The sequence below is a fragment of the Cariama cristata genome, unplaced genomic scaffold (assembly GCF_000690535.1).
Source record: "Cariama cristata isolate BGI_N322 unplaced genomic scaffold, ASM69053v1 scaffold7787, whole genome shotgun sequence".
Taxonomy (NCBI): Eukaryota; Metazoa; Chordata; class Aves; order Cariamiformes; family Cariamidae; genus Cariama; species Cariama cristata.
The window spans coordinates 20,008-40,103 of NW_009627067.1; the positions used below are offsets into that span (position 1 = coordinate 20,008).

At 35.6% G+C, this 20,096-nt stretch overlaps 1 protein-coding gene across 1 annotated transcript in view; it reads right to left on the reverse strand.

Moving 5' to 3' along the window:
* Window positions 1-20,096, reverse strand: part of CFAP54 (cilia and flagella associated 54) — a gene marked incomplete at both ends in the record, with an annotated part of 53,778 nt that overhangs the window by 13,181 nt on the left and 20,501 nt on the right. The window contains 12 exons of the mRNA XM_009704306.1: window positions 352-493; window positions 1,015-1,107; window positions 1,878-1,983; window positions 4,498-4,606; window positions 5,460-5,615; window positions 7,046-7,172; window positions 8,834-8,991; window positions 9,046-9,076; window positions 11,543-11,645; window positions 16,538-16,707; window positions 18,229-18,323; window positions 18,669-18,882. Coding sequence (XP_009702608.1) covers window positions 352-493; window positions 1,015-1,107; window positions 1,878-1,983; window positions 4,498-4,606; window positions 5,460-5,615; window positions 7,046-7,172; window positions 8,834-8,991; window positions 9,046-9,076; window positions 11,543-11,645; window positions 16,538-16,707; window positions 18,229-18,323; window positions 18,669-18,882 — 1,504 coding nt within the window. The remainder of the gene's footprint in view (window positions 1-351; window positions 494-1,014; window positions 1,108-1,877; window positions 1,984-4,497; window positions 4,607-5,459; window positions 5,616-7,045; window positions 7,173-8,833; window positions 8,992-9,045; window positions 9,077-11,542; window positions 11,646-16,537; window positions 16,708-18,228; window positions 18,324-18,668; window positions 18,883-20,096) is intronic.

The following is a 20,096-nucleotide window of genomic DNA, read 5'->3' on the forward strand; positions in this document are numbered from 1 at the left end:
AGGGGGGCCGAGACCTGCTCTAGAAGTCTGGGGAAGTCCTGTGACAAAGGTCCATCTGTTTTCCTAAAAGTCTGGCAGTGTGTGCACTCTGTCTTGCTGAGCCACAGCATACAAACAATGCGATTCTTCTTAACCTATTGAACGCATGCAGAGGTTGATATTTAAAGACCCATTAGGTCTACTCAATATTTTGTACTGCTATGCAGGATGAGGATTTTGCTTTTACTTTCCAAATTTGACTTGCAATTTTTCTTAAATGAAAATTAGATATTAAATGTATTACTAGATTACATGGCATATATAGTTTATTAGTTATTTAATGTTATAATATTATTAGGTATAAAGGAATACCAGATAAGAAATCTCTGTATGAAGCAAGAAGATCCATGGAAGCGAATTCTGGGATTTTCTGTTGCACTGCATCCTTCATGCTGTGTTCTTTAACACTCTTCATTCCAACTAATAGCTGAGAAGCAAGCACAGATTCACTGACCTAAAAATAATATTTATTATATTCAGAACCAGTTCACTTCAATATTTGTATAGGTTTTAAAATCTGAGAGTAGCAAGATGATGACAAAAAATTAATTACTCAATATTTTTAAAAGTCAGGAATATATTCTATTTCTCTCTGACATGGTACATACTATACTTATATAAATCATTACTGCTGACAGCTTAACTAGTACATAAGTGATTTCAAATCAGATATCCTCACCTGGATGCTACTGGTGTCTGCCCACATGTCAAATACATGTGCACACATATCAAGCAGTGTGCTGTTTTATTTGCACTGAATCAAAATGGAGGTAAACGGAGTCAGATCTGTCCATAAGAGATTAAATGCACTACTCAGACAGTGTCTATTTTCATTTCCTCAAATAAGACCCACGCCAGAAATTTCAGGAAACATTAATTCTTGTCTCCTTTGCATTGTCTTGTTTGCTTGTGTGAGTAGCATACGATGAAACTTAAAAAAAATAAAAAATTACCTCTTCAGAATATAACACCAACCTGTGTAGCTGCTCTTATGGCCATCCAGGCTTGTACTTTGTAGCCTTCTGATTTCAGGGCCTTCTCAGGAGAAGAGCGCTCTCCAGAAGAGATCTAAAATTATACACCAGTTTATAATTAGGATTCTAAATGTATTATGGTAAAATATATTTTAAATATAGAAAAAAGTGCTCCTACTTATAGAATTATTGCTTTATTTGCAAGTTGTAAAAATCAGCATTGATTGTAAATCCATGGATTAATTGCTAAAATTGAAAAAATTTATCCAGAGCATACTAATTGGCTGCTTCTGTAAAAATTTTCTCAGAGCAGTTCATACTATGGTCAGTGGTGTATACAGTTTTGCTATAATGTCCCATTTTCTGGAATCTTAATTACCTCTTTTTGCTTATGTTACACATTACACTTTGAATCTATGGCTTATAGCCACTTTAACGTGCTTAAGGCCTTTTATATTTCTCACGCTGTCACTTATATTTGTACTGAAAAATTGAAATCTGGTAAAGTATAAATATTAGCACTTAAAAACCAGGTTTGAATGTTATGTTTTCTTTGCAAGGTACAAACTAATTAGTACAAAACCAGAAATGAAAACACTGTTGGTTCTGTTTCTTCCTGTTCTATACAGAAAAATATTTTAAATGTTATCGTTCAATGCAATAAACATGAGAAATAACATCAAACAAGATAAAAATCTACTGCTGTACTATATGATTCCTTTGTGTGATTTTTCTAGTAGGATTTTCAGTACCAGTATGATTTATAAGTCACTGTAAGTAATAGTCTGGCAAGGTGCACAATGTTCTAGCAGAAATATATTTCCTGCTTTGAAGAGGCCGCTACCCAAAAGATAGAAAACATACGTTTGATTTGGAAGGCATCATCTTATCAGTCTGTGACACATCCTCATTATTTGTGGCAAAATGCAAATATAATAGTGCTATTTCAAGGTATGATCTTCTTATTAACCTGTAAGAAAGAACACATGGATTAATCAATGTTACTATCAAAGTAAGCATTACAATGATGCAATAATGCAATAAGACTCGCCAGACAGCCTCACCAAATAAATCATTCATCCAGCCCTCATCATCTACATAAAGTGTATCTTCTTGCAGAAAGCCATGTGATCTTGTTTTTAAAGTCTTAGTGAGTCTAAACCATCCCTATGGTATGCTTAACAAATAACACATTGATTTAAGAGTATGTCAAATACAATTTACATTATGTGCAACAAATATTGCATAAATAAATTGCAAATGTTTAGTAAGAAAACTGTAATTCTGCAAGGGAACTGATCTTTCTGTACAGGATCTACATGGGTTCCTCTTCTTTCCTCAAGTCAAGGCACATATCCATTGTCCTGGTTTCCCTGAAACATCGGTAGCTGAATTTGGATATGGGTCTTCAGTCAAACTCTCCCAAGAATCAGCAAAAATACCCACAGGACCAAAACAGTCTTTCATTTCTTCGTTGGGCTTAGCTGAGCAACCTTCTGCGTTCTATACCAGAATACTCTTCAGACAGAGTGTGCTCACCAGTTCCCGTTCTCCTCGTATACTTCCTTCTCCTTTCAGTTATTTTTACAGTGGTATTATAAACCAGGCAAAAATCATAGCATCATAGAATGGTTTTGGTTGGAAGGGACCTTTAAAGGCCATCTAGTCCATCCCCCTTACCATGGGCAGGGACATCTTCAACTCGATGAGGTTGCTTAGAGCCCCATCCAACCTGGCCTTGAATGTTTCCAGGGATGGGGCATCTACCACCTCTCTGGGCAACCTCTGCCAGAGTTTCACCACCCTCATTGTGAAAAATTTCTTCCTTATATCTAGCCTGAATCTACCCTGTTTTGGTTTAAAGCCATTGCCCTTTGTCCTACCACTACAAGCCCTTGCAAAAAGTCCCTCCCCAGCTTTCTTGCAGGCCCCCTTAGGTACTGGCAGGCTGCTCTAAGGTCTCCCCGGAGCCTTCTCCTCTCCAGGCTGAACAACCCCAACTCTCTCAACCTGTCCTTACAGGAAAAGTGCTCCAGCCCTCGGATCATCTCCGTGGCCTCCTCTGGACTTGCTCCAACAGGTCCATGTCCTTCTTGTGCTGAGGACCCCCGAGCTGAAGGCAGTACTGCAGGGGGGTCTCACCAGAGTGGGGCAAAGGGGCAGAATCCCCTCCCTCGACCTGCTGAAAATCACTATATCTGGAGAACTTCTCCAACATTTCTATTCCCTGCAGGTTTATAACAGTCTCTTTAGGCAGGTTCCTCCTGGCTCTGTAGATCTCCCCAGATCTCCCCTATGAATTAGCTTTCCTAAGCATAGCAACAAACTCCTGCTTATGTAGTTAGTAGTCTGCACAAAGTCATACTGCACAGAGTTGGCTCTTTATCTAGTACAATAAATTCTAGCTGTGGTATGATTTGTGTAAAGCAAAATACAGAAGTCAAAGTGTGCTGCACAGTTCAAGATAGGGCAAACTAAGTGGGAAGATGGCAAGTTCTACACTTAGTTGGTGACAATTTAAATTTCTAGTCTTGCTAACAAAAAAGGATTAGAGACATCTAGAAATAACTTTAATTAAACAAACCCATAGATATCAGAGGGCTTGTATAAAGGTGATCGGGATGTTTAGTTGTCTAAAATAAGAAAACCAAGGCCCATCGATGTTGCTGTACATTCTTTTAGAAAGATGCTAGCAAATCAAATAAGAGTGTGTAGCAAATTAAACTTGCAAAACATCACCACACTCCATTTCTGTACTATCTTCCATCACGCTGACTGCTTGTAGAGGTTTATTACTATGCTACTGCTTCTGTGTTCAGAGTTCTGGTTCATTAACTTAAGGAACAGAATACCCAAACAAGCAAGGTAAATTGCTGCCTTTACACTGTCTGTAACCAGACATGGCACATTATTCAGTAAGACTGGACAAGAAACTAAGAAAAACCTAAAGTCCAATGTGTCAGAGCTGCTTGACAGAATTTATTGGCTGGCTTGGCTCAGCTCTTCAGGCATCTTCTATGCTGATAACTAATGCCAAAGTCACTGTCCTGATATCTGTTACAAACACATTTCCTGTGCTCCTTCTGCCTCTGTTCTTCTGACTGTTTCTGGCTGCTAACCTTTTCAAGCTGGATTTCTATTATCTGGAAGGGGGCAGACCACAGCTCATCTTCTGAAATATGGATAAAACCCCTGTTTAATTGATAGCTCTGTTCCTGGTGTTGACAGAGAGGGTACAAATTTGGAAACAGAACAGAAACCTGTAACTTTGTATACTCTAAAATATGCTTTTAAATGTTCTCAGCATTTGTTTTTAAAAAGAATAAATATACAGTAGCTCTTCTATACTGTAATAGAAGAAAACTCTCCAAAACAGAAAAGATGCTTCATAATAAAGTCCCACATCAAATCTCAGAAAACTGTCCAAAAACTATACTCATGTGTGATTAAAACTATTTTCAAAGTTATATAACTAGTTTCTTACGCAAAGTTTTGATCATGTTGCTGGCTGAGTTCTATAGCTTCCAACAGGGTTTCAACAGCTCGAGATGACTTGTTATGCCCTGCTTCAGTTATCTGGCGTTCTACCTTACCTAAGAAAGAATATAGAAAGCAGATTTAATTACGTTAATAATAAATAATAAATGTAGCCAGCCAGCTGTAAAAGAAGAACCTGTTGGCAGCATCTTCTCAATGCCGGTCATTACACCACCTGCCCATTCTGTCAAAGTGCAGCAAGAAGTTCAGTGAATATGCTTTTTGATCGACAGTAGAAATTATTAATAGAATTGTTTTCTTTTAAGGAAATCCTCTAACGGCTCAGAAGACCAAAATGAGGCCACCTTTCCACAGACAGGATCTGGAAGTGCATTCAATACTGCACAACTTGGGGTTCTCAGCATCTGAAGGGACATGAGATTATTTACATTATCCTCTTTTTCTTTATAGTGTTATCTCCAATAAATGGGATTTTAAGAGATACTTTACAGAGTCTTGAGTGCCTTTCTGGCTGGGAACCTAACAAACCAACACCTCCTGGTGCAGAATATAATGCCACTAAAATCCAAATGCATGCAAACGTTGAGTAATTCATTAGCTTTCATTTTCATTTACTTTCTGAGCCTCTCATCTTCTTTAGTTCAACTGATGCAATGAAGCTAATTAGCTTTGTTCAGTGTCCTTAACCTCGTTGGCTGCACCCTTTGATCCCTGACAACATACAGGTGGGAGAATTTCTACTGCAGTTTTGAAATTATTTGTTGTGTAATGCTTCCTGCACTATGCTGGTGTGATACTAAACACAGCAGAGAGATCTGCAGCTAGACAGGGTGAGAAATACCCAAATCTGTTCTATTTTTACAGTAAAATCTCTCTACTTTAAGAGAGGCCACATACATAACATTGCCTAGGAAGGCAATCATGATGTACAAAGAGGGTTTTACTTACCTATCTGAAAAAGAAGTTCAGCTTCCATATCTAATTTTTTTGTTGCAGATGCTCTGCAAAGCTTCAATGCTGATTCTAAATGTTTGAGAGCACACAGCCATTGCAGTGGATCTCCTCTCGCAGACGTACAAGCTGCTTTTTCAGCTAATGTGCGTCCTAAGGAAGAAAAAAAAAAAAAAGACGGTTCTTAGTAAATTATTTAATGGCTAACCAGTTTATGCAAAAAGAAGCAACTTCCTTAGAACAAATGCTGTTATGTATTTACTATTACAATCCAATTCTCAAAAATCCAAGTGATTAATGGATATAAATACAGAACTATAATGTTGTTTCACTACTTTACGATGCCATTGAGGTTTACCTAGGCCATCCAAAAGAAGCTCAGGCTACACAAATCAGTTGTTTTACAAATTATCTGGAAAGACTAGCAGTAAGCCACTTCATAACTTTATTTCACCTGGCAGTTGTAGGCAAAACCTAAACCTCTCTGAGCATTTCCAAATTCCTTTTGTATTAACCAGTTCTAAATGCTTCTCTGATGTATTGCATACCTCTTACACTGTACTCCCCAATATTTATCTGTATTCATAGGCTCTTCCAAAAAATGTGGATTGAGAAACAGGAACTGGTCAAACATGGCCATGACTATGAGTGAGTGGGGCCATGCCTGCACTGACAAGCAGTAAAGCGCAATAAAAGTGGATCTCTGGAGAAAACCAGCTGGTGTTGAAGACTCGACAGCCACAGCAGATGCATTTCAGAGTGTTTACTTGGGACTACCTCTATTCTAATCCTAAGGGCTGAATGCAAAGTAGTGGTTGGGGTGCACCGACGTGCTCCTGGAGCGTACCTTCCTGAAAAAGAATCCAGAACGCTCTGCTCCACAATGCAAGTCAAAGTGCAGTAAGTGATTTCTAGATTTTCTAGTCCATTTTAAGTCAGATAGACACCAAATTAAGTTAAGCAGAAGGAACACGGAGACAATATCCCCTTCCCTATATTTGCTATACAGCAACAAATCTTAGACAGATCTTAAAGGTTATCTTCTGTTACTATTTAGCATATTTCCAAGTGTCTATATAAAGAAAAGTTATCAAGAAAAGTTGTGAAATGAAAGAGTGATAACAATAACAGACACTATTTATTTTATTGGGATAGAGAATTATCACTATTATTCCATATGATTTGATATTATTAGTTAGTTCCCATATAACTGCTTCCAGAGAGATGGAACATATACAGGAAGTTTTCACAGAATGAATGCTTTGTACAGAAGTTGGAAAAGTATTGTTAACTTCCACTTAAATAAACTGAAGTTCCCATTAGTTTCATCAAGCCATAACATTAATATTTAAGCCATAAATTTTAAGCCTTAAGATTATAGTTCCTGTAAGAATTGTTCCTTGCTTATACACATTGCATGGAGCCCAACAGGCATCTACTGTTGGTTTTCAAAATATTTTATTTGTATAATGAAAACAATTGATTCTGATCACTTCTGATGCATCGGTTGATCTGCTGTTGTGTAAAATATGAATGAAAATTGATGAAAAATTAAAAATAATAATGACTTGCATTTTGCTTACCAATTCTCATTTTGACTTGAGCTAGCAAGTTGATATGTGGCAAGTAGATATTTTTTGTAGGTAGGACGAGGCAAGTCAATGTACTGTCTTCTATTTGCCGTTCAATGGGTTCTCCACAAACAAAAATCTATGAAAAAAGTATTCTTCGTAAAATTAAGTTGCAGACAGCAAATTAAATAGCAGTTTGAATAAGCGAGTTAAGTATTGCAAAACCCTGGAACTCAAATGTGTCTTGTAAAAGAGCACTAGAAAAGGGCTTGATACTCCTGAACTCCTTTACTCCAGTTTGTACTTATCTTCTTTGCAGAGGAGTTTGGTAGCAAATGAACAATTTCAATGAATTCTTGATCAAATTTATTAATGTTAGGCTTTGGTTTCTAGAAGCAAAAACCCTCAAATCAGTCTTTAAGAAATAGATCTCCCAAGTAACCCGAGCCCTAGAAATAAACTGTCATTTCCACACAGAAATCTGACATCCAACAAAGGCCAGAAAAGAAAAAGAAAATAACGTGTATGGACCAGTCAAACTTTTCATTCTTGGAAACAAGGCAACAGGGACATGCTGTAAATTGTTAAGTCTCTTGAAGGCTAGCAAGTCTCACAAGTGGAAGTCTGAGTCTGAAGTGATTCATAGGATTCTTTATTACTTGGGGGAACAAATATTTCAATGGATTAAACTTCCATATGAGGAAATATGAGGGAAGAATTTGATCCAAAAGCTTTTCTTTATAAATTGTGTCAACAATGGGTATAGACTGCAGAAGTACATATCTATTTTTGGATCACCAAATAGGTAAACGGTTTCTTACTATGCATTCCTCTCACAGATTTCATGTCTTTAGATCTATTTTTTTTATTGCATATTTAAATTTTTACATGGAAATGCTTTCTCCATAGTGATTGTAACAATCTGTCAATCTAAAACATCATAAACAATATGCCACTTTATATAGATTTTCTAATTCAAACTATTCTATGTTAAGATACAAAGCTAAATTCTTAAACTTGAATGCTCAAGAGTTAGGAATTTTATGAGATATACATCCTCCCTGAGGTGCTGAGCACAAACATATCTCTCATTTCAAATGGGAAAAGTGAGTGTTCCGCATTTCTCTCAAAGTCAAACTACCTATTTCAGTTTTCACATCTGGATGTATATTTTGCAATATTTTTAAATTGTATGAAAATACCAGATTACATACATGAGTATGCATGATGAGTATGCATAAATAAGTTTGGTAAGATTAATTACTTCTTTACACTATGTAATCTAGGAAAAATTGAAGTGATCCATTAATAGGAAGAGCCCTTTTTAATAAAGTGTTAAAATAGCTTCCAGAAGAGATAATTCAGGTTATTGGAAAGTTTTGCAAATGCTGTGTAAATCACCAACATATACTCACTGCTTTAATGGTAAGCTCATGTGCCAAAATGAGTAAGTTCAATGGTTCCCCTGCAGAAGAGCAATGTTCTGTATCCTCTACTGTTTGCAGTGTTAGTATGTCTGCCAGCAGAAGCATACTTTTCACAAGGGTCAAAGAAGCTGGAGGGGAAATAAATGTATCCTCTTGGAGTAAACTGATGATATTCTGTTTGGACATAGACAACATAAACCAAAGTAGTTACTACTTTTGCTGTCTCTTTATGAGGACAAATCACATAAAGTGAAAAAAAAAATATCTATTTTAGAGGCACTGTTTCAAGCTTATTTAATGCTGGCATCAGCTGTTCTGACTACATGAAAAATGCATCAAAGAAAAGCAAACAGTTTCTCCTTTGTGCTCAAACCTGCAAAAGAAGTTTAATGCCTGCCACGGGATGTTTTTCTTGCAGGTCAAGAATAGCAGCTTGCACCATCATTTCAGCCTGAGTCTCAGTATCACCAAAGGCTTCTGCCTCTAGTATTACTTCTTTTATCACACTGCTGCGTTCAGCCACATCATTTTCTAAAAGAAGAGAATATATGAACAGTAAAAATACAATAGAAAAGACTACGGTACCTTCTACCATTCTTAAGAAGTCACTTTCGCACTAAAAAGTTACAGAAGATCTGACATTATAGATTCGACATTTACCATTTCATTGATTCTGCACCAAATTTACTTTAAAAAGAAATAGAAACTACTTAGTTTTTAAACTGCAGTTGGTGAAGTTCATGCAAATACTTTCTTTATATATAAACCATCAGTATAAATAATTAGATTTTGTAGATCAGATGTCAGTCTCACCCATAAAACATATTCTACATGTTCAAAAATCTGATCTTAGTTATCGCTCCAAAATAATAACAACCTTCACAGGAATTATCCAGACAAGATTAAATAAGAGTTTGTCTACAGACCTAGACTTTGATTTTGATACTTATATGAGCGTTAGAGTTTATACTAAGTTCATAGAACTAAGGAGTGAAAAACATTTTATTCATAACCAAACTGCAATAAATGTATTTTGTAGTATCTCAATTAAATTCTTTTCTAAAAAAATAATCTGGAACATTTTTTAGGAGATATATAGGAACATTTCATTTACTGGAGATATAAAAAGTAAAAAAAAACTTTTGAGACTTTTAAAACTAGAAGTATGCAGCAACTGTGGTTTTTTTTAAAACAAGCATACTTACTTAAATTAATTACATTAGAACATTTGAAACTTTTTCACATACAAGTGATTTATGAAAAATAACGACCATCAAATGAAAATTTATAATGCTTTGTGTTTACATGCTCTAGGGAGAGATTGTACTCCGAAATATATTTTCCTTATTGCATTGGAAGAATTTAATACAAATAATTGCTCAGTGATAATACAGCCCCAGAATTAATGTTAAATTTTTCTATTTATTAATAAGAATTGTGTCTGAATAGGCTTACTTGCTTAGTATAATCTAAAAGTCTAAACCAAAAAAGAGTAATACCTTCCATAAAACTAACGCCACGTATCTGTGTTACTAGCGCAGTCACTAACATCGTACGACACCTTAGCCACAGATGTACATTCAAATGATCTTGTGCTGTTACACGGTGAGGCAGTCGAACGTCTTCAACACAAGAGTCCTAATAATTTCCAAAAGCAAGAGCAATGTTACTTTCTGAGTCAACTACTTTACTACAAACAAAGCAATCAGTCTAAAATAAATAAAATTAATACAAATATATTAGAAATAATAAGATAATTATAACCACAAATTTATTTGAAGGGAAGATGCATGCTTTTTTAATAACCATTTATTATTTAACTTTTAATCTATAGAAAAAAAAGAATTGTAACAAATGAAAATTAAACCAGTTTTTATGGGAGAGACCACAAATATATCTATATACTACATGTTTCATGGAGAATAATTCTAACAGTTTGGGCTTTATTCCTCTCAAACAGGAACATTACACAAAACTTTAAGGCACATGAAAGTGTAATTGTAGAGCAGGATCAATATCAAGTTCTGGTACCTCATTAGTGATTAGAAGGAAATTTTTAATTACTGATTTCTAGTTTTTAGTGTTTCTGGTGATTAGAAACAAATATTAACGTAATATAGTACTGGAAGTGTTGGGGAGAATTCTCAGCTCAGCTCCCTGTGCCATCTTCACATACTATAACCAGTCTTTCTATTACTAGAATTCTGCCGTCCACGCTCTAAAGATTTGTTCCAGCAAGCAAGAAATGGACACCGCACCGCCTGTGGATTACTTCTATAAAAAATCATCACGAATGACTTGCATCGATGCAAACAAGATAAAAAAATAGCCAAAACTCAGTTACTGGTTACAGGGCAGTCCTAAGAAAATGCAGGAGCCAGTGCAGAAAGACAGAAGACCCTGACAGGCAACACAAAGTGAGAATAATTACACTGCGTGCAAGAAAGTCCAGCCTCATTACGCGTGTTACAAAATCTGGCCTCGCTGCTCAATTGCTCTGTCCCTGTGAGTCAGTTCGACTTTCTGTGCTCTCGAGAGGGAATGTGTGGTGTATTATCCATGGGTTCTGTACATCGGCTTTCCAAAGTATAGGTCAGTATTCCTATGTGTTAGGCAACAGAAGTCACCTGAAATCTTGCTACATTTGGAGCACAGCAATGATGTGAACTGGTCGGTCTGGTGCTTTGAAAGAGAATACTCTGAAGTAGGTTTTCAATCAAAAAAACTAAAATACCTTAAGCGAATAATGCAAGATTTTCACCCGATAGCTATTTTTTCCACTTTCTGTTTGTTTAGGTTTTTTTAAACAGAAGGAGATTTTCAATGCTGCCATTTGAGAGTATACAAATAAAAAGTGTACTTCCTAACCACATACAAATTAAAATTATGATTATAGACATATTGAATATACTATAGGCAACCAGGTATCTGAAGCAGGGCATACATCATTTTCTCCCCAGGTTAATGGTTACCACGTAATACAAATGACTGCTATGTTCTAGTATTCTGAAAGTCACTCAACACTTAATATAAGACTTCATATACTAAGAAACAATAGTTTAAAACAAATATCCACACATACCAAACACTCCCTTTCATCCTTTTCTTCTTGAAAATGTGTCTCTTCCATCCTAAAAATTTTTGCATCTTGGAGAAGTCGAATTGCAGAGAAAGCCAAAGCAACACTGTGATATAGAACAATATTGTTAAAAAATACTATTTATACTTGGCATTTTATGCTTTTATTATAATAGAGACTTCATTTCTGACTAGGTCAGAGATGTCTATCAGCAGTTATCAATTTTTGCTTCAGTAGAACAAAAAAATTGCACTCAGACTATATTCTGAATTTGTAGGCACTGCAGTATGAAAGTGAGAAAACAGCAGGAAGGGGAAAAGCTTTGCCAATAACAGACAGAACCTGGCAATAATGGATAAACCAAGATAGATCATATTCTGTTGGAGCAAGCAAAACAGAACTCTACTATAGCTTTCAGTTACACGTATCTGTCTTCAGGGATGGGCTTTTACAAATTAGAAGATGTAGGAATACTGAAAATGACAAAATACGTGAGGAGCGTTCTGTACCTCATCCACAACCAGAGGTAAGAAAACACCTTCCTCCTTAAAGCCTTTCCAGGCTATACGTTAATCCTTCTGTTAAATCCACATGACCAAAGGCTCACAGGATCTTAGTAAACGCCATCAGCCAACAATTGAGCCAGGTGCCATCCTGGCAAAACCTGGCCAGCAAGCAACCACACGGCACTGAGCCACCTGCCCCCCGTCCCCAGTCATAAATCCTGTTCTGGCATTCACTCCAAAGAGCATCTAGAAAGATCCAGACACGATTAGGACTCGTGCAGCATTTCACCCCACATTTCAAAATATTGTGAGCTGGGATCTCAAAATACTGTCAGGTCGCTTAAAATATTAACTGCTAGAATTTTTTTTTCCTTTTTATGCTGTCTTTTTAAAGCTTTCAGATATACTGTTCAATTTTCATGACATCTGTAAAAATGTATAACAGCAGACTTTGTGAATATAATTATTTTCATGATATGAAGACGCTTGCAAAACCAACATAGTGAGAAGATCTTTTGCACAACAGGATTTGTTGCCCAAAGAACACGCTGCTCAAAATATTCTGAGAACTGCCAAAACCGATGTCTTACAGTATTAGTTTTCTATTTCTAACTGTACATTTTCCCCTACATCTGTAAATCTCTGCTTTCCTACCTCTTCTCTAAAACATTTTTGAGGTTGGGTTTTTTTTTTTACTATTCTGATTTTTTTACAATCCTCTACCCACTGAAACATATTTTCCTAATGATGCAAAAGTACCTGAAGGTATCCCTAGCTCACCTTTTAAAAGATTTTTCAGCAGGTTAATTGTTAAAAGTGTATAACAACAATTCTCATCTATGCTGTCTTTTTACATAGAGAGAGACTCTCTTTACGTAGAGACCGGCTTCTATGAAGCAAAAGAAAAAAAATAATTTATGAACACCTTAAGTCCTTTTTACACTGCCAGAACACTGTAAAGAGCTTTTAATACAAGAAAGATTCAGGCTCTCTGTGAATTTACTGCTTTTGAGAAGTTCTAGAGTAATTGTTGTAAAGGCAAAGTTCTTGATTCATGCACAAAGAAGTCAGAACAAGAGCTGCACTGCTCTGAAATTACTCACATTATTCTGCCAACACGTATCTAACCACAGGATGGATAACCCCCAGAGACAAAAGGGGAGTTAAACTCTTCCTGTCATTCCTGATTCTATCCTGCTTGCTGCTTTTGTGATGCAGACCTGGATGGATTACACCAATTCAGCACAAATAGACCCCAAAGTAACAAGGACACCCAAAACTGTTAATATCTCGCCTTTCAGCTCTTAGAATTCAATCCTTATGAATCTCCTTCATCATCCCTTTACCTCAGTTTTATTCAACAAAATGAAACCAGAATAAATCAATGTTGAATTTGATGATAAACTTCTCTCTAACAATGGGAAAGATGAAACAGAATTTGCTTATGAAAGCAAAACAGACAGTAAGGGTAATGCAATGAAATATCCCAGCTGCTTTTCTTTCTTTTTATTAAGACGAGTTTTCCCCTGAAACCACGCATCAAAGTTAAAATTACAGCAAAACCTGACATTTTTCAAAACATTGTTAGAGATGCTATGGCTAAGATTTCTCAAATAAGTTGGAGAAGGTGCAGCACCCAAGAGCATATACAGGCTTTTAAGAAATATCAACCTAACTTTCTGAGTACCACTGCCTCCTGTTAACTGCTGGTGTCAATATTAAGCAATTCTGAAAATGAGGCCATTTTTACCTACATGCTTACATATAAATATCATGAGTGAAATGTAGACCAAAAGTCCAAAGACTCATATATGTATTGTTTTACGCAGTAATGTATTCACATAAGCAGACAAGCACATATTTGCATAATTAGAAAGCTCACATACTTATAGGAGACACCATGTAAGTACTCTCCTTGAGATCAATGGAATTAATCCTATACATACAGTATTCTGAGGCACAAATTTTTTGCAAGACAGAAGCTGTAATGTAGAAGCTTCCCTTGATGAAATTTTTGTGACCCTCTTCTCCTGTCAACAAGAGTGATGTGTCTATATATTTCCCTTGACAAAATACACATCCTTTTATCAGCTGAATCAGAAAGTGACAAGATGATCAAAATAGGAAAGTACAGCTGACTATAACAATTTCACCACTAAGTCATTTTGCCAAAGGAAAAAAATGATGAATTTCTGTAATATCATGCAAAGTTTGATTTCTAGGCTGGCAGGCAGGAAACATTCAGCTGTCTGAAGGAATGTTTCATTTGTACCTTAGGCAGATATATCAGCAGTTTCCATGGATGGCAGTGCAATAAAATTGTAAAATAGGTTAAAAAAACCCGAACCCTTGCTTTGTTTGTTGGTAGGGTTTTTTCCTGCTATCTGACCACTATGAATATATAAGGCCCATTAAACACCCATCAAAAATTTGCAAGTCCCAGAAAATGATCCATATAATGCTTGACATCCATTGGAACCCTTAATACTCTAACAAAAGTTTCTTCAATCTGCGACAAGTTGTAAGCCAAGAGAGAAATGACACTCTAGGATATAACTGCATGTCAAAAAGAAGGGTCCTGCACAGAAAATGGCTTGCATACTGGAACCAGTTTAGCAGGGTGAGAAACTTTGGGTCAGAACTCTGCTAATATAGGTTTTACCAAGCCTAGTATCAAGCTAAACAGGGTTTATGCACAGGATATTTCATAAATCTGTGTACTGGTCCTTAGTTACTAGTATGATCATTTTATAAAATCCACATGGCACTCAAAAGCACGATGAGGTCACTGTCCAGTGACTTGTTGTTTTCTCTTTGACAAATTTATGTTAAATTAATCTAATTCAAAAGCCACTGAAATAGATTAATATTTCATGATGAGAAATGTCCACAAATAGCCTACAAGTTCTTACTTCACATCTTCACTAATGACATTACTACTAAATTCTTACAGTCCTAATATCTGAACATCTGGGAAACTCCTGTCTTTTAAAATGACATAGGCAAAACACAGGTGAAAGACCATGCAATACTCCTACTGGTTTTAGGTCCGTAGTCTGTACAGCACTGGGAAGCTCCTGTCCTTGTTAATTTTATTTTTTTATTGCTGTACCATAGCAGCTAAGGAAAATGGAATTGTGCTATTTAAAGGCTATATCATTTGTTTGTTTATTCACCAAAGACAGCTGGGAGAAGGAAGATAGGTTTCTTTTGACATAGAAGAAAACATTTATTTTTTGTTAATGGGGTAAAAAGGAGCAATAAAAAAAACCCAGAGGCTGGTTTATCTGTTGGCTTGCTGAATCAGCTACCACTTTATCAGTAAGAGTGTTACAGCAATCTTCACCAGTATTCCAACAATAAAAAAAAAAGTTAATTTTGCTTTTTGCTTGGTGCTAACTATAATGTAAGGTTTACTGTAATAATTTTGGTATGTTTAGTCAGATTAGACCTAACGCAAGTTACAAATACTGATTGCATTCTACCTGATCTCAATATAGTCTGGCAAGTGACAGTGCTATGCCTCTGTATGCTGCATATCTAGTTAACAATTTGTACCCTCAAAGGTTTTTCAACCTAATAAAAACTTAGATAAAAAGAGCTTGACACTAATAAAAATGATGTCTTCTTAAACTATTATCCTGCTTATACCAATTAATTTAAAATTACAGGTATGATAAACAGAAAAATCCTCCTAGCTAAAAGATCAAAACAATGTTCAGAACTTAACATCTACAGAGTTAATATATTTCTGTATGCCCCATATATTCAAAGAACAGCACAACTGTAATTTCATTAAATTCTCCAAAAGAAATCAGAACCTCAAAAAATCACAGAACTTGGAAATTACAATTTGGAGAAAATACCTGGCAGCTCACGTAAATACAACAGTATTTTATGCACTATCACTAACAATATAATTAATGCCTGCTAAAATCTGTTCTAATATCTTAAAGGTTACATCAATGCTTCTTAATCAAATTAATTTTAAAAATATAATTTTATCATTGTAATTTGACATCAATGATGTAAGTACATCAAGAGGAAATGTTCTTTTGGGACAGTAATACAGGGCATTCTAGAACAAAGTAGAATTCAGTAGTTCAGAGATAACCTTAGTGGTCTGCTGTACACTTAAAAATTATAAAAAAATGCATGACCTAACATATCCAGACTTTTACGTTAACAAAAACAGTGAACATTGCAGCTTTTTCTTTGTTTTTATATAACACTATCACAAAAACACCTCACAGAGAAATCGTGGGCCAACAACTGATGATCTTTTAAAAAGTAAAATGAAGCAATAATCAAAAATGAAATGCCAGTGTAACTTACATTTGTAGATATACTAGTGGGGTTGTTACGCCTGCTTACTAAGATTTAGAATATTAATGTAGACATAAAGGATTCAAAGAAAAAATTGCTAGATCTTTTTTTTCAATCTTCTGGAGTCAAGGCTGTGCAACATAAGGTTGTCCATAACATTACTTGCCTGAAAGCTGCTTGGTATCTTTGCTGAGAAATAGCAGCCAGCTCAAGTTTGGCCTCAATAAGAGCCTCTAAATCTTCAGCAGAACACTGAGATATCTCCCCATCATATTTGTCCTGTATGTTCTGCACAAGATGGCTGAGACTTTCTTCAGCTTCTGTCAATAAAATTCCCTAGAGAAGAACACAGCATTGTAAGATTTCAAAAAATAATGAAAGAAAGAAAAAATTTCTTTAAAAGTATTTTATTCTGTTATAGCCTACTACCACTGCACTCTAAAACAAGTCAATTTGAATATAATATGCCTTTTCTATAAATAGCAAGGGGGGTTAATTTTGCTTTTTTCAAGTTTACAGATTCAATGTGTTGAAAGTAGCAACATCTTAACTGTGCCTGTAGTATTGCAATTCATGCTTAACTACATATTTTAAGCCTTAGCAACATTACTGCTTTTTTCATTCTTATCTTTATCTTATAGCTATACTTGATAATTGTATACTATACTTCTTACTATGCTTAATAATTTAAACAATAAAATACAACACTAAAGATGTTGCAAGAAGTATTACATTCTTTTCTATCTATACTTTGACAGATCCTTAAGTGCAGTATGTATGCTGGAAGTTCAACTGTAATTTAGTCTTTCTGACAAACAAAGCTGTAAGAGGCTGTGAAAGCCAAATCTAAAAGAAAGTTAATTTTAAATAAAGTCTCAATCATGGAGCTTTCAGCAGAATTCAAAAATAATTCAAAGGTTTGTATCATCCAGTATCTTTTTTCAACCAGTTTCCTCAAAGAATTCGGAGCTCTACTTAAAAAACCAAAAGAATAGAAGGCTTAGAGAAAAATCAGAAGGGTAAGAAATACATTATGTCTCTCAAACAAGCCCCATTCAAATTAATTTGACATTTCTATTTTAGTTATTTTCAAGATGCTGTTTTCAGGTTACTTTAAAGGTATACTAAAACTTTCAAGTTTCTAATGTATGGCATATACCAATTGCCATACAAAATCATTCTCCATTTCTCCAGATGTATTTTGTACATTACTTTGTTTGTAACAGTGGCCAAAAGTCGACACGTCCAAAGTGGAAGACCCTTTTGAAAGAAGAATATGTCAGCCCTTAATTTTGGTCTTTTTGTGATGTGAAACTGCCAAGCATGAAGTTTACAATTAAACAAAACAAAAACTAAAACCAAAACCAACCAACCAACCAAAACCCCTTCAAACAAAGAAGCTAGTAAGCTGTGGTATGTTTTCTCCAAATTAAAGTATCAGAAAGGGGAACATGAAAAATTTGAGTTATTTCACAGATGGTAGAGAATAGTTTTCTATTTATTTGTAGAGGACACTGCCCCATCAAAGAGTCTCTGACATGTTCTATAGGCACCACCCTCTGAAAGGAGATGATTTTATCCTTGAAATTCCATTCAGTCTTTACCCTCATTGCTGAAACAGTCATACTGAGATCTGATTGCAACAATATTTCCCATGGACACCATTTGAAAAACTGCACTAAACCACCAAGACTTCATGTATGGCTAGTAAGATTACAATCAGATTAGCAACAGAAATTTCTAGTCCCGTTATTCATGCCATCCTCTCATCATAACTTCTGTTACATTGAAAGATTAGCAATGTTTTTGGAACAATCTGCAGTTTCTCAGGCCTGTTTTCCTACAAACTAAAATTACCTTCAGCATGGCCATATTTAGTTCATCTTTACAGCCAACGAGCTGCACCATTGTGCCTCTTCGTTCCTGTTGTCTTGAATTGTTATCAGCATCAACTGTCAAATGCATTTCAGATGAAATTTTAGATAACAGAAACAGAACCAAAGCATTCTCAGTAAATTGAAGAATATGCCCCTTTTTTTCTCTATTTATAATTGGAACTTTCAATATCAAAATAAGTGAGGAAGAATGGAATACAGCTCTAATAATATTAGAGATATTAGCTAAAAAAACCTTGAAAAGTCATAATCCTTATTATTTCAACAATGACTGATTTTTCCAGCAACATTTAATATGAATATTGTTTATAATATGACACGTTAATGCATATGCAGTTAAAAGTGGAAAAACTATGCTTGAAAAAAGTTGCAGAATAAATGCACTTTTCCACCACCAATTACCTTCTACATCTAATGTTGTTATACTGCTTTGCTCCTTCAAGTTGTTGTCAACAGAATAGACGTGTTTTTCCACTTTTTCAGGTATATTATTTATTGTGGCAGAAAGGCAAATGATGAAATGCATTTTGGCTAAGGTTAATTTATTCATAATTTGTTGATTGCACAGTGGCACCATTGTTAAAGACAGACTCCCATTAAAGATGTCTTCCAGTACCTACAAGAAAATTAACAATTGGGACTATTTGAAATGACATATTTTACATTTTTCTTGTTCAAGGCATATTCTGCTTCTATTAATAATGATGTTTATCAACAATTAGCAGGAACAATATTAACAATATGCTCTTAGTCATTATGGATGAGTTGCTGTTTTCCCTTCCAAACTTAATTCACCCTTTAGTAGCACTTGCTACGGCCTTAGTGATCAGTTTTCCAGTAGAAGGTGGATTTATGAAGTTATAGCTATTACTCTGTGTGAGTTCTAGTTTTCTGCATTGTCCATAGCACTCTTTGAGCCAAGGTGGTCTCAAAAAATATGTACGCAAATCTGTAGTTCAGAAATCTCAACTCAAAGGGAAGTCTGTTGTTACAATTCACCCTAACTAGACAGATTTAGCAAGGAAAAAAATTCTTCTATCAGACCATTCTGGCGTATTTCATAGAATCTTTTTGTTATTTGTTATAGCATCCTTGTTTTATCTTGAGTTTAATATTCTCACTTTAGATGAATAAATTTAGAAGTTGAAAGTCTACACAACTTTGCAAAATGATAAGGAGACCAATAAGAGCCCCATATAGACTGTGAAGTGTTCAAATCAAAAGCTCAAGATAAAGCACAACTTCAAAATAAATCGGAAACTAGTGAGATCAAAAGCTGTCAAGATAGACATCTCATTCTAATATCAACTGTTGTAGGAGACATGGAAGCTTACTGTAAACAAGAGAGAAAAGCAGAGGAAAAAAAGTGGGGTTTTTCTACTTTATCAGTTTGGTTTTATGGTACAGCTTCTTTTCCACATTCTGCTAACATTTACCCCTGCTGGCTCAATGGATCTGTGGCAAGGCAAATGAAAGAAAATTATTAAAACTGAAAACCAAAAATTAATTCATTGATGGGGGCCCCAACACAGGAAGGACATGGACCTGATGGAGCAAGTCCAGAGGAGGTCACGGAGATGACCCGAGGGCTGGAGCACCTCTTCTGTGAGGACAGGCTGAGAGAGTTGGGGTTGTTCAACCTGGAGAGGAGAAGGCTCCGGGGAGACCTCAGAGCAGCCTTCCAGTACCTAAAGGGGCCGACAAGAAAGCTGGGGAGGGACTTTGTACAAGGGCATGGAGGGTAGGACAAGGGGTAATGGCTTTAGACTGGAAGAGGGAAGATTTAGATGAGATATGAGGAAGAAATTCTTCCCAGTGAGGGTGGTGAGG